Genomic DNA, 15217 nt, shown 5'->3' on the forward strand with positions numbered 1-15217 from the left:
AACAGGGAAAACGAAGTAGACAAGCGCGTGCTCGTGTGGACTTTAGAATCTCTACCACGGTATCCCTGCCAGCATCTAGGGGGAGAGAAAAGGGACAGGGAACAGGTCACAGTGCTACCCAAGCAAGAAATATGGGTTCCCCCGCACCTTCCCCCTAAGTTAGCACAGCTGGATAATGATTAGAGGGGAGGCGGGGACTGGATGAAGTTTCATAATGGGGTGGGGAGGCAGGCTCAGCATAAACGGCCCAGCTGGAGGCTGCAGTGGGGTAGAAGACAGTCAGCCTGGGACCATGGAGCTCAGTGTCCTCCTCTTCCTTGCAGTCCTCATGGGCCTCTTGCTACTTCTGGTCAAGGGCCACCCAAACGCCCGTGGCCACCTCCCGCCAGGTCCCCATCCTCTGCCCTTGTTGGGGAACCTTCTGCAGATGGACAGAGGAGGCCTACTCAAGTCCTTCTCGAGGGTAAGATTCAGATGGCTGGGGTCTGAGGGTGGGCTGGTTCCTGCATTGATACTTGGGGATCCCCCAGCAGAAAGAGTGAGGCAGCCTACCAGGCTCAGGGGTGGGGTGGGGAAGGCTGGTGAGTAAGGGGCATGGAGCTGAAACATGATGGATAGTGGTGTTAAGAGAAAGACTCTAAAGAAATTAAATTTAGCAGAGTTTATTTTAGCAAACAAATGATTCATAATCAGACAGCACCCTGAACCAGCAAATGTTCCAAGACCAGCACCCAGCAAAGTGGGCACGTAGGACTTACAGAGAGAAAAAGAATGTGACGTGCAGAAATAGCCTGGTTGGTTACAGCTCAGAGCGTCCCTTGTGTGGACACGTTGGAGCAGTTTGCAGCCTGTGATTGGCTCTAAGCTCAGCTGCTCTGTTCGGCGTAGACTTGGCGACTTGTTACAAGAATATACTCTCAAGCCAGGTTGCAGTTTGTTTAAGTTAGGTTATAGTTTGGTATGGACTGTAGCAAGGCAGCTTTTGGCCAAATTTAATTTAATTGAACGATTCTCTGATTTCGGTCAGCCTCACAATGATGGGAGATTGACCGAAAGCTTAGGCACCGATACCACTTTCTGTCACCATCGTAATAGACTTTTTTGGTCTCAGTATGGAATTCGCAGTTCACAGCATCCAATTAGTTGGATAATTCCTTGTGCTTTCTTCATGTTTTTGTTGTTCTGCCTGTAATAACACCATTTGATTTGCCAAGGATGACTACGCGCGAACATTTAAGACACTTGCGCTGATACAGTGCATCAGAGAGACTATTGTGATGTCTACTAGGAGGATAAAACCAAGAAACTGAAGCTCCTTAATAGGGTTCTTCAATAATCAAACAGATCAAAATCAAACAATTCAAAGGTGAGGCAATAAAGATAGTTCAAGCATATTTGAATCCACTTGGTCACAGGCTTTGTTTGGGGCATTATGTTGATTAAGGACCATAGTTTGCTATCAAATGACCTGATTTAATGATGTACCCACAGGTGTAGTTAGCCTGGTCACACAAGTCACAGTAGTCTGGAGACCCACTAGAAGAAACATAAAGATAGAAAACGTTGGCATAGCCAGGCTTGCCACCTACCAGTCAGGATGCCTGCAAACCAACTGTTAGTTGCTCTCCTAAATACATGAGTGTATTCATTTCCCCTGAGACATTTCCTTACTGCATTTGGTGACAGTGGCTAGAGAAAAAGAAGTATCAGTGTCCTTTAAAATTAAGCTTTCCGTAGTAGTAAAATCAGGGGAAAGATAAGTGCAGCATTTGGTTTTGTTCAGCACCGTATACAAGCCCCAACATGAGCAAAGGGGAGATCTAAAACTGTGATGTTTCATTAAATGTTTTGATTGAACACAAATGTTCTCATCCACCTTTCAGAGACTGGCTTTTACCTGTCTGAATGACAGCAAAGGTCTGATTGGCTATAAAAACCAAAATTTTTTTCTCAATTTGTGGATTAGCCTCAAATTCCATACACCTAGCACCAACTACCATCAAGAGTGAGCCCCCATGAACCCCATTTGAAACATTCCTCAGTAGAAACTAATTTATATTCATCTATTTTACAGTTAGTTCTAATTTCAGTTATTGACTTCTTTGGCTTCTAATTATATTAGGTACAATGGGAACTTTCAGAAGAAGCTTTTTGTTGTTGTCGTTGTTAGAGATAGCATCTGGCTCTGTTGCCCGGGCTGGAGGGCAGTTGTGTACTCACTGCTCACTGTGGCCTTCGACTCCTGGGCTCAAACGATTCTCCCACCTCAGCCTCCTGAGTAGCTGAGAATACGGGTGCATGCCATCACGCCAAGTGATTTTCTTGTTTTTTTGTAGAGATGGGGGTCTCTCTTTGTTGCAAAGGTTGGTCTGGAAATCCTGGCCTCAAGCAATCCTCCCACCTTGGCCCCGCAAAGTGCTGGGATTACAGTGTGAGCCTCAGTGATTAGCCAGGGAAAGCTATTTGGAAAGCGGCAGTGGGCCGGGCCAAATAGCAAGATCTGAACCAGTGAAGAGGCAGAACAGAGTAAGCAAATTCTTGGGTGACCCAATATAGCCCCTGGGGGCTGAAAAACAGAGCCGCCTAGAGGCATTTGAGCAGAGGTCAGTTAAATTTGTTTGCTACAATTCTCATAGTTCCTGGACAAGGTCTAGTGGGAAATTTCCTTTTATAATGGTGTCTTTATAGCATGCTGTAAGGGTGTATAACCATAGTTAGTGGAAAGGGACCTTACTGGATTTAGTCCAGTAACATTATACAAGAAATTATTCATACCCACCAGAGATAGTCCCCAGGTCTCACCCATGTGTTGTCTAGAAGCACAGTAGACCTTTCGCAGGCGTCACTAAGATAGGCTTTCTATACTTGGTGGCAATTAGGTTATTTATTGGAAAGATCAGGGTACTATTACCAGTGATTGTAGAAAAGCAAGTAGCAGCGATGTCTAGAATATCAAGATAGCTTTCCTCTCTTTCCTGGGAGTTTCAGAGTAACTCATCAGGAACACAAAGAGGAATTGGCATTAATGGAATTGTTTCTTGATTTGGGGCCATTAGCCCTCACACTCAAGAATTGCTCAGTTTTCTTTTTCTTCTTTTTTTTTTTTTTTGAGACAGAGTCTCATTCTTTTGCCCGGGCTAGAGTGAGTGCCGTGGCGTCAGCCTAGCTCACAGCAACCTCAGACTCCTGGGCTCAAGCAATCCTTCTGCCTCAGCCTCCCGAGTAGCTGGGACTACAGGCGTGCGCCACCATGCCCGGCTAATTTTTTCTATATATATATTTTTTAGTTGTCCGATTAATTTCTTTCTATTTTTAGTAGAGACGGGGTCTCGCTCTTGCTCAGGCTAGTTTCGAACTCCTGAGCTCAAATCCGCCTGCCTCGGCCTCCCAGAGTGCTAGGATTACAGGCTTGAGCCACTGCGCCCGGCCTTGCTCAGTTTTCTTGCTAAAGAATAAGCCTTTGCTGAAGCCCTCCAAAGATTATATGCTCATGGCTTTTCTTCTAAGGAAAGGGAGGGGTTTAGACATCAGAAAACAGGGAAGATAAAAAAGGATAATGTGTTAATGATGGCAGATAGGTCTTTATTTGCAATCTTGGAAAAGCTGTCCACATGTAGGATGCCATCTGCTTCTGGGGAAAAACTTCCCTGGTCTGCTTTACCTTAAGGTCTCCGACAGGTGTACACTTCCAACTGTCTGGAAAGGCTCTTTTGAATTGAGAGATGTGGATCTAAGACTCAAGTCCCTGAATAGTGCTATAGAGAACTTGGTATGGTCCCTTCAGACAGAGTTCCAGGGCAGTCTTTCTCTGGTATCATTTCCAAAACACTCAATCTCTGTGCTCGAGATTGTGAAAAGTTTGGTCGTCATCAATAGGTGGATCAGGAAGGTCTTCTTTTGCCCAGTGAAAATATGCTTTGGCAGAATGGCCCTTATCAAAAAGTCCCAAAACAACAAATGCTGACGTGGATGTGGAGAGATTGGAACACTCTTACACTGCTGGTGGGACTGCAAATTAGTACAAGGAAAGGAACGGAATTGTGGAAAGGAATATGGAGATACCACAAAGAGCTAAAAATAGAAATACCATCTTATCCAGCAATCCCACTACTGGGCATTTATCCAAAGGAGAAAAAGACATTCTATAATAAAGACATCTGCACTCGAATGTTTATAGCAGCACAATTCGCAATTGCAAAGATGTGGAAACAACCCAAGTGCCCATCGATACATGAGTGGATTAATAAAATGTGGTAGATGTATACCATGGAATACTACTCAACTACAAAAAACAATGGTGATCTAGCACCTCTTATATTATCCTGGATAGAGATTGAGCCCATCCTTCGAAGTGAGGTACCACAAGGATGGAAAAACAAGCACCACATGTGCTCACCATCACATTGGTACTAACTGACCAACACTAGGGTGTTCACATGGTAGTAATACTCATTGGGTGCCGGTTGGGAGCGGGTTGGGGGGTAAACCCACAACTAATGGAAGCGGAACACACTGTATGGGGGAGGGACACGCTTGTAGCCTGGGCTTGGGCGAGGCAAATGCATTACATGTAACCAAAATGTTTGTACCCCCATAATATCCTGAATAAATAAAAAAAATTTAATTAGATATGAATTAAATGCTTACCTGGATAGCACTGAACACAAGAAGAAATAGGAGTTTTAAGATCATTTGAGGGTCCAGAAAAGGTTTATTTAAGAGGCAGGACTGGATGTGAGGACGACTGGCTGTGACATCCGTCACCCCATTGATCGCCAGGGTGGATTCGGCTGATCTGGCTGACTAGGCGGGTGTCCCCTTCCTCCTGCACCGCTCCACGTGCATCCCTCTCGAAGCTGCGCGCTCGGTGGAAGAGGACGGCCTTCCCCGATAGAGGAGACCGTTCTTCTGTCAAGGGTATACGAATAGCTGCCCTCCACCGCTAGAACCTCCGAACAAGCTCTCAAGAGGCAGGACTTGAACTGAGCTTGGAAGCCTGAACCCAGTGAGATTAGTGGGGAGAAGACATTCTTGGGGGGATGTCGGGGAAAGGATGAGGAAGGCGTAGACCCAGGAAAATGGGAGAGCATGACACGCGTAGCACGGAAGAGGCAGGTGCTGAACTGTGGAGAGATGGTGAGAAACTGGCCTCACCAAAGCTGCGGGGAGCAGCGAGAAATAAAGTGTTCTGCTTTCGCAGGTGTGATGGAACCGGTGACCTTGAGCGCTGAGCACTGGTGATCGCCGATGGTGGTCCTCAGACACTATCGGGATCGATCTCTCAGGCACGTTGTGTGCGAGGCCCGTAGAATGATTCAAATAGAGATAGCTGGAGGCCCCAAATGCATATTATTTTGTTTCCATCGTTTTCCATGTGTTACAAAAGTACCATGCTGTCATGTAAATTCTTGGACTTAATTTTCTTGCTCAGCGTAATGCGGCTAGGATTTATCTGTCTTGTCGTGAGAGTTCACCGGGTCCCATTTACAACTACCCTGTAGGCGAGGTGAGGTGTCACCCCTGTGTTAGAGGTAAGGATGGTGTCACTCAGCATGGGGAAGGCACTTGTCCACAGACGCGCAGCTGGTAAGAGCGGAAGCTGGGATCCAGCAGGACGTCCCTTTGTCTCCAAAGTCCTCTTAGACTAAAGCAGCTTAACAATTTGGGATCACTAAATCCTTTGAGAATTTGATTAAAGCTGTAAGCACCTCTTCTCCAAATATGCACACAATTTTGCATAAAATTTGGAGAGTTCACAGACCCCTTAAAGCTCTTCCATGGACCCTCCAAGGATCCTCTAAGTATCCATAATCCCCCATTAGGATTGCATTTTTGGGGGGGAGGGGAAGAGAAGGGGGGCATGGGTGTGTGTGTGTCACAACAGGAAGGCTGGGGAGGGTGGGACTGTTTCTTTTCCATTCTCCAATTAGCTTCCAAATCTTTTTGGAGTCAGACAAATGTGGGCTTATGTCCCAGATTCAACTCTTACTCATTGAATCTGTTTTCTCTTCTGTCAAATGAGATGGTGACTATAAGAAGGTGTGCCTCATAAGGTCGTTGTGAGGATTAAATGGGATATTGCACAGAGTTGGCATATAATAAGTGCTCATTAAATGGTGGCTACCTTAATCACTTATTCGCTTATTTGCTAATTCAATAATAATTTACCGGGCACCTTGTATACGACAGGGAATTTTCTAGGAATTCATGGTGTGGCATCTTGGACAAGGCACGTGATGTCCTGGACATTCCACTGCCAGAGACAGATAAGGAAATGATAAACAGATAAGGAAATGTTAGGCAGACAAGAGCTATGGTTAAAATAAAGCAGGGTGATATTTTAAAAAGTGGTGGGAGCTCCTTTTGATTGAGTAGTCAGGGAAAAAAACGTGTCTTGTTTTGTTTCTGAGCAGGGACCCTGAAAGATTGAAGTGCAAGGCACCAGAGGAAGGCAGATGTTGTTGACAGAATCCTGAAGTAGGAAGAGCTCAGAGAACAATGTGGAGGCTGGATCAGGGAGCCGCAGGGGGAGGGGAGGAGAAGTCAGAGGGGTATCGGGCCATGAAATGTAGGGCCATGTGGACCACAATGAGGACTTCAGATCTTGTTCAAGCAAAAAGAGAGCATTGGAGGCCTTGGTGAGGGTTAGGGATATTAACTAATTTACATTTTAATAGAATTACTCTGACTTGGAGGGCAGTGAAACGACCATCGACCATCGGGACTATAAGAATGGAAGCATGGGGAGCAGTGAATGGGCTTTGCAGAGATCAATATGAGACATTTTTAAGTAAACTCAACCATTTCCATGATTCATGTCAAGGCTGTATTGAAGTTGAATATCACCGTAAAAAGCACACAGCTCAATACATTTTCACAAACTGAACACACACGTGTAATTGACATGCAGAGGAAGCAACAACAGAGTCCCCAGAAAGCCCCCTCTTGTCCCCTTCCAGTCACTACCCTCCCACTATCCTGACACCACAGGTTGATCTTATCTGTGTTTGAACTTCGTATAAATAGAATCATGATGCATGGACTCTTCCGCGTCTAGCTGCTTCCGCCCAACATTATGTCTGTGGGTTGCATCCATGTTATTGGGTGTAGCTACAGTTTGCTCTTCTCTGCCATTATTCTGCCATAATATTCCATTGTGTGAATCCCTCATGGCATACTCTATATCTATGTTGATGAACCTTTTATTATGAAGCCTTCTGTGAATATCCTTGTTCATTTTTTTGGTGAATGTACACACACATTTTTGTTGGGCTTATGTATCTGGGAGTGAAGTGGCTGGATCACTGAGTGTGCATATGCTGAGCTTCCGTAAACACTGCCCAGCAGTTTCCCAGGCAGCTACAAAACAGTGCCCCATTGTCCATGAGAAATACTTTCCAAGATCCCCAGTGGATGCCTGAAACCTCGGATAGTACCGAATGCTGTACATTCTACATTTATTCCTACACAATCACATCGTACAAGGTGAGTAGTGTATGCAGTGTGGACATGCTGGACAAAAGGGTGATTTGCATCCCAGGTGGGACAGAGTGGGATGGCGTGAGATATTATCATGCTATTCAGAAAGGTGTACAATTTAAAACTTATGAGTTGTTTCATTCTGGAACTTTCCATTTAATATTTTCAGACCACAACTTACCATGAGCAATTGAAGCTGCAGAAAGTGAAACCGCTAATCACAAGGAGTGTGATTCTTTGAGTATGATTCTTTGGTTGAGATGCCAGGGAGATGTGGCCAGGCTCAAGGGTATGGGTGGGGGTGATATTAGAAATATTTAACCACCTGCACAGTTTAGGGCACTGACCAATCACAGCAGACCTTGGCTGGGCAACGGGTTAACCCTTTAGTGGCCGGGTCCTGGGAAGGTGAAAGGGCAGCCTGGGGAGGAGGGTCTTGGGGAAGGCGGCTAATTACCAGGCTGGCGTGTGAGTGTTTAATAGTTTGAACACTGAGGTGTGTGCTGACTCTTATAACCCAGGGTGTGGGTATGCTTGGCAGCTCCGAGAGAGATATGGGGATGTCTTCACGGTATACCTGGGACGGAGGCCCGCGGTCATGCTGTGTGGGATAGAGGCCATAAAGGAGGCCCTGGTGGACCAGGCTGAGGACTTCTCTGGCCGGGGCAAAATCGCCATCCTTGAGACAGTCTTCCAGGGATATGGTGAGAGCCTCCAAGGCACTGGGAGGGCCGGGTGGAGGATGCATCAGGGTAGAGAGAAAACGGGTGAAGAAGGATCCAGAGCTTCTCTCTAATGTCCTCTGCAATGCACAATTCCCCACACTCCAGGCGTGTTCTTTGCCAACGGGGACCACTGGAAGACCCTCCGGCGATTCTCTCTGGCCACCATGAGGGACTTCGGGATGGGAAAGCGGAGCGTGGAGGAGCGGATTCAGGAGGAGGCTCAGTGTCTGGTGGAGGAGCTGCGGAAATCCAAGGGTGAGTCCTGGGGGTGGCAGGAAGGACAGTGAAACAGAGAGAGATGTGGGCGACCAGCAATAGAAAGCCAGAAAGGTATATGTGGACAGAACCAGAGGCAGACAAAGCCTGAGAGACCATCAGACAGAGGGACAGGGACAGGGAAAGAGACAGGGGACTAGAGAGGGACAGAGATTGGCAGGACAGAAACACAGACAGCCCGGGAAAGAGGGAGATGCGAGGTGTGTAGTGCCCAAGAACAACCTAAACATGTATACTTAGCAAGTAGGGTGCTATTTACTGGGCTCAGGGAAAGCAATTTATGGATTAATTGTAACTATCAAAGGCAAAAACAGAAATCATATAAAGGAAAGCAAAAAGAGAAAAGGAAAAACTACAGACAATTTGAAGATATTTAATTGTGTTTTTTCCCCCCCTTGGGTGAAGTGCTGATGGGCAAAGAGGCCAAGTGGGGGCATCTGTTCTTGGGCAGCTGGAAGGGCCATCAAAGAAGCACTTTCCATTGTTTTTTGTTTCTTTTATTAAAAAAGTTTTTTTTAGAGACAGGGTCTGGCTCTGTTGCCCAGGCTGGAGTGCAGTGGAGTCATGATAGCTCACTGCAGCCTCATACTTCTGGGCTCAAGTGATCCTCCTTACTCAGCCTCTTGGGTAGCTGGGACAAGAGGTGTGAGCCACCACACCTGGCTAAGTTTTAAAAAATGTTTCTATAGATGGGCGTCTTGCTATGTTGCCCAGGCTCATTTTAAACTCCTGGTCTCAAGTAATCCTCCTGCTTTGGCCTCCCAAGTAGCTAGAACTACAGGTGTGAGTTACCACGCTCAGCCCCTGTTTTTTAAAATTTTCCACAAGTGGGTGTTTATGGGACATATAGGTGACAGGGTCGTTTGATAGCATTTCCATCTCATTGATGCCATTTCTTTGTGAAATTTCTCAAGAGATTCTGGGAGGGAGAGGCAGAGACATGGGGGCAACAGGGAAACAGGGACCGAGAAACTGAGAAGAAAGACGGGAGGAGACAGACAGACACGGGTAGAGACACAGGAAAGGAGAAAGAGATCAAGATGGAGGCACCAAAACAAAGAGAAAGATGCTCGGAGATGTTTCACAAACACACAGGGAGAGAGACTCAGCGAGGCAGAAAGAAACAAAGGCAGAGAGAAATGGAAGCTGGGAAAATCAGAGACGCAGACAGACGAGCCTCAGGAAAAGCACTGCAGAGAAAGGAGAACAGACAGGTGAGACCCAGAGAGAGTGGCTGCAGCAGCCTGATGTTCTCGGGTGCTCACAGCCCACTCTTGATGCAGCCGGGGCCGGGGCTGAGCCTGTGTGCACAGAAAACGGGCTCAACTAACAGGTGCAGAGCAATCCCCAGATGCCCAGAGAGCCCCAGGTGTGGAGAGAAGAGACAAAGGGGGAGTCACAATAGGGATAGAGAGATGAGAGCTTTTAAATTTGCACAATGAATTGATTGCACATCTACTCTGTCCCATCTCTGCCCCTGGGACTTAACCCTCTTAGCTCCCAGATGCAGGGTGAGGACCAACGAACTGCACACACTCTATGGCTGGGCTGCTTGGGTCTGAATCCTGGTCCCCGTACTGAGCAGCTGTGCAACCTTGCTCAGAAATACATAACCTCTCTGTCTGCCCATCTGTAACGTGGAGGTAATAACAGAATTGTACCTGCTTTACAATGTTGTGGTGAGAGCAGATAAAACAGCACGTGAAGTGCTTAGAATAGGGCCCGGTGCAGAATGTGCACTGGTTTGCGTTAGGTGCTCTGGTTGTTATTCTTGTCTTTTTCATGACTGAGCAATGCTGGACAATGACACAGAGACAGCGTGGGGACAGCCAGAGGTTCCCCAGGCCTCGGAGTCCATGTCCATTGACCTGCCGCCTCCTCCTCCTCCTCCTAGGAGCTCTCCTGGACCTCGCCTTCCTCTTCCAGTGCATCACTGCCAACATCATCTGCTCCATTGTCTTTGGAAAACGCTTTGACTACAAAGATGAAGAGTTTCTGAAGCTGCTGGACCTGTCCTACCAGTCTTCCTCACTCATCAGCTCTTTCTCTGGCCAGGTCAGGGGGAGGGACAGTGACAGGGAGGGGGGATGAGGTGACATCCAGGGCAGGGGAAAGGATGATCTTTTTGGGGTCACAGAAATGCGGCTTATGGCTGGAAGAAAGGCTGGGACAGGTGGAGAGACAGGGACACTGAGACCTGGGGACAGGGACAGAGAGACTGAGGGAAAGGATGGGGGTGATGGGAGGCAGAGATAGAGAATTGGAGAAAGACTAAGAAAATGAGGCCTTGGGAGGGAGAGAAGATGAGCGGAAAAAAAAAAAAAGAAGAAGAAAAAGAAGGACAGAGATAACAGGATCCCCAGAGATAGAGTTGATACAAATGTGTTTGTGTGTTTGAAAGAGAGAGATGGGACTGAGATTTCTCTGTGTCACCTGCCTGAGGCTGACCTCACTGCCCCTCTTTCTTGCAGATGTTTGAGCTCTTTTCTGACTTCTTGCAGTTCTTTCCCGGCCCACACAGGCAAGTCTACAAAAACCTGCAGGAAATCAGTGCCTTTATTGGCCGCAGTGTGGACAAGCACCGGGAAACCCTGGACCCCAGTGCCCCTCGGGACCTCATAGATGCCTACCTGCTGCGCATGGAAAAAGTGGGGTTGGGAGATGGAAAGGGGAGGGAAGGGGAGGGAGGGCAAGAAGGGGAAGAAAGAAGAAGGGAGGGAAATGGGGAAGGGGAAGGGAGGAGGGATGCAGAGAAGATGGGGGGAGTAGGGAAAAGGAGGGGAGGAGATTCAGAAGGGAAAGAAAGATGAAGTGAAAGGAAGGAGAAAGTAAGGAGGAGAAAGGGATCATGGAGAGAGAGACAGAGTGAGATAAAGGCGAGGAAGAAATTTGGGGCAAGGGAAAAAATTACAGCAACAGGAGAAATGACCCCCAGAGGCAGAAGGAGACTGGGAGAAAAAAGAGAGAGACACACCAGAGATGGGAGAGAGATGGAAACAGAGCCAAAGAGAGGCCGAGTGAGACAGAGATAGACATGCAGGTTGGACATGCAGGGGACAGAGAAAAGCAAAGGTGGCCCGACAGAGTGAGAGACCCTGAAACAGATGGAGGGGACCCAGAGACACTGGCGTGTGCACAGTGAGGCCACAGCCTCCACTGACCCTCCCCTCCTCTCCCTCTGCACCCAGGAGAAATCCAACCCACACAGTGAGTTCAACCAGAAGAACCTCATCCTCAACACGCTCTCGCTCTTTTTTGCTGGCACTGAGACCACCAGTATTACCCTCCGCTACGGCTTCCTGCTCATGCTCAAACACCCTCATGTCGCAGGTGGGCCAAGGACAGCTAAATGGGGTTCTCTGACTCCCTCTGAGCTGCAGAAGTAGGGTGAGTTGTCCTGCCTGGATGAGAGAGGAGACATTAGTTTGTTATTCCAGAAGCACTGCAGGCTTTGGACCAGTCTCCAACTAAGCCATATCTTTTTTTTTTTTTAATTTCAAAAGATTGTATTATGTGCTATAAATGTTTTATGTTCCATAGATAGCCTTTGCAATGCTTGAGACCCAGCTGTAGGTGTGCCTGTCACCCAAATAGTGTTCATTGTACCCATTAGGTGGGGTTTTACCCCTACTATCCCCCCTCCCCCTTCTCCCTCGCCCCTGGTTGATCTCCACTGAGTTTTACTTCCCTCTGTGCATATGTGCGCTCATAGGTTACTTCCACTTTAATAGCGAGTACATGTGGTGTTTGCTTTTCCATTCTTGAGATACTTCACTTAGGAGAACAGTCTCCAGTTCCATTTGGTGTTTTTTCGGTGGATGCGTGGATGCATGCAGAATCTGTCGAATGGTTCTCTCACTGTTTTCCCTCATCACTTAAAGACTTTTTTGAGGGGGGAGGGCATTCTAAATTTTTTTCATTTGTACAAATTTATTGAGTATATGTGCAATTTTGTTACATGCATACACTGTGTAGTGGTCATGTCAGAACTCTCAGGGTATCCATCACCCAAATAATGTACCTTCTACCCATTAGAAGGTACATTCCAAGTCTCCACTGTCAATCATTCCACTCTCTTCATCCATGTGTACATGTATTTTAGCACCCACGTGTGGGTGAGAACATGGGATATTTGACTTTCTGTGTCATCACTTAAGGATTTACCCGTTCATCCATGCATCCTTTCATCTGTCATTAATTCACCCGCGTACTCACTGATTCCTTCATCTGTGACTCATGCAAGGAAATACACTTTCATCATTTATTTTTTTGAATTACTTGATCCATGAGTTGATCCTTTGCAACAGTGATATGTTGGGTGGACTATTTGTCATTAATTCACTGGCTCATTCGTTTATGCATGCATGCACCCATCCTTTTATAAACAAGGTTTCATTCCTTAATCCTTCCATCAATTGGTTTTTCAATTCATTCTATACCCATCCATACCTTCCTTAATTTATCCACTAAATAATTCACTCATTATTCATTCCTTATTTATTTATCATTCAATCTGCCCATTCATTTCTTTACTCATACTTCACTAATTTTTTCAATCCCTTATCTCGCCATTCATATGGTTATTGATTAATTATATTAGATTCGTTGATGTATTTATGGACCATCTATTAGCTAGTGAATTGGTAATTGATCCATCTATTGATTTATAAGTGAATATACACATCCATTTATTGGTTTGTTCATTCATTCATCCATGTTTCCATTCATGAACTGATCTATTCATTGATTGATTGATGTATTCATTCATTTATCCAGTTGTTCATGCATTAATCTATTGATTTCACTCTTATGTCCTTGGGAACCTAACACAGTGCCCCACTTATAATACATGGACAACAAATGTTAGTTCGTTTTCTACTCAGAGAGAGAGTTTCAGCACGTTTGTAGCCTAGAGTTCTTAATCTGAAATTCCATGTAAAATTGTGGGGTGTGTGTGTGTGTGTGTGTACCTGTGCATGTGGGGATAGAATCTATAACATTCATTACATCTAGAAGGGAAGAATTCTTTTTGCTTCCTCCCCCCTTCCCTCACCCCAAGCTGATTGCGCTGAGGTGTATCAATGATTTAACCTTTTAGCACAGGATTTTCCTGGCTCATTGGCCCATAGAAATCAGGAGATGTTTCTTTGAAATGGGTTCTCTGGTCCCCTTTTCTGTGCAGAGAGAGTCCACAAGGAGATTGAACAGGTGATTGGCAAACATCGCCCTCCAGCCCTCGAAGACCGGGTCAAAATGCCATACACGGATGCTGTCATCCATGAGATTCAGAGATTCTCAGACATTGCTCCCATTGGCTTGCCCCACATGGTCACCAAAGACACCCACTTCCGAGGGTACATCATTCCCAAGGTGAGACCAGCGGGGCTCCCGCATCTCTCCTGTGTGGGCATCCTGGATTCTCTTCATCACAAAACTCAACTTTTTGTTGCTTTCTCAATAGGGTCCCCTTGTTTTTGGTTTTCTTTTCTGGGTTTTCTGTTGTTGCTTGGCCAGGGAATGGGAATATCTTTTGATCTTGTGACCCTCCCTCAGGACACTGAAGTATTTCCCATCCTGAACTCTGCTCTCCATGACCCACGTTACTTTGAAAAACCAGATGCCTTCAACCCTGACCACTTTCTGGATGCCAATGGGGCTCTGAAGAAGAATGAAGCTTTTATTCCCTTTTCCTTAGGTAAGCTGCACCCGAGATCCCTTTCCCAGACACCAAAGTGCGGGTTCCAACTCCTCCTGAAAAAAACAATGATAAGTCCTTGTTTTTTGAGCACCTTCTATATTCTAATTGCTTATTTATGTGATCCCATTCCATCTTTACTGCTACCCTATGAGGTGGCTTCAGGGATGTGATTATATCCCAAAGGCACATCTTGGCAAGCAGGACCTTGGCCAAGTATTTTAGTCTCTCTAAACTTTAGTGAATTCATTTTCTTCAATAAAAAAATCTATTGAGCACTACACTGAGTCCAGTGTTCTGCTGGGGACTGAAGATAATGCATCAAACAAATCATATGGAAACGTAGCTCCTGCCCCAGGAAATTTGCTGAGCAGATGGGGATCCATCAAATAGTAACAAAATAATAATACGAGTAAGTGAAGTGATGCATTTAACATGGTTAGAACTGCCTAGCACAAAAATAAATGCTCACAAGGGCAATTATTACTATAATTAATCATAATCATGATAAGTGCTCTAAAGGTGGTGTGGGGAGCACAAAATAGGAAACACTGACTGATATTTGTGGGTCTGTGAGGAAGAGCTTTCCTGAGGAGCTGGCTTCCAAGCTGAGATGCTCATAGGCGGGTACCAATCAGCCACTGGAAAGAGTGTTCTAGGAAGAGCAAATGGCACGGGAAAGCCTAAAGGTAGAAACCTGATGACACATTTGAGAAACTATAAGAAGGCCAACGGAGACTTGAGTGCAGTTTCCAGAAGGACATAAATAAGGCAAAGAGCTCAGCTGGGCAGGGCTTTGAAGGCTGGGGGAGGAGTTTGGATTTATCCTCCAGCACTCGGGAGGTGGGCAAGGTCTTCACATGCTCTGGGAACCGTAGACCACCCTCACCCCCACGGCCGTGGACACCAATCCCAATCCCAATTTTTTTTTTTTTTGAGACAGAGTTTCACTGTGTTGCCCGGGCTAGAGTGCCGTGGCGTCATCCTAGCTCACAGCAACCTCAAACTCCTGGGCTCAAGCGATCCTTCTGCCTCAGCCTCC

General features: G+C 46.2%; 1 protein-coding gene across 2 annotated transcripts in view; it reads left to right on the forward strand.

Moving 5' to 3' along the window:
- Window positions 1-244: 244 nt before the first annotated feature.
- Window positions 245-15217, forward strand: part of LOC105820598 (cytochrome P450 2B6-like) — a 20273-nt gene continuing 5300 nt past the window's right edge. The window contains exons 1-8 of one of the 2 annotated variants that reach the window (XM_012657119.1): window positions 245-463; window positions 8021-8183; window positions 8310-8459; window positions 10375-10535; window positions 10952-11128; window positions 11669-11810; window positions 13663-13850; window positions 14034-14175. In XM_012657119.1, coding sequence (XP_012512573.1) covers window positions 293-463; window positions 8021-8183; window positions 8310-8459; window positions 10375-10535; window positions 10952-11128; window positions 11669-11810; window positions 13663-13850; window positions 14034-14175 — 1294 coding nt within the window. In that variant the 5' untranslated portion in view covers window positions 245-292. Of the gene's footprint in view, window positions 464-5878; window positions 7486-8020; window positions 8184-8309; window positions 8460-10374; window positions 10536-10951; window positions 11129-11668; window positions 11811-13662; window positions 13851-14033; window positions 14176-15217 lie in introns of those variants that run through there. The other variant, XM_012657121.1, reaches the window with a different exon arrangement.

The sequence above is a fragment of the Propithecus coquereli genome, unplaced genomic scaffold, assembly GCF_000956105.1.
Source record: "Propithecus coquereli isolate 6110/MARCELLA unplaced genomic scaffold, Pcoq_1.0 Scaffold53, whole genome shotgun sequence".
Taxonomy (NCBI): Eukaryota; Metazoa; Chordata; class Mammalia; order Primates; family Indriidae; genus Propithecus; species Propithecus coquereli.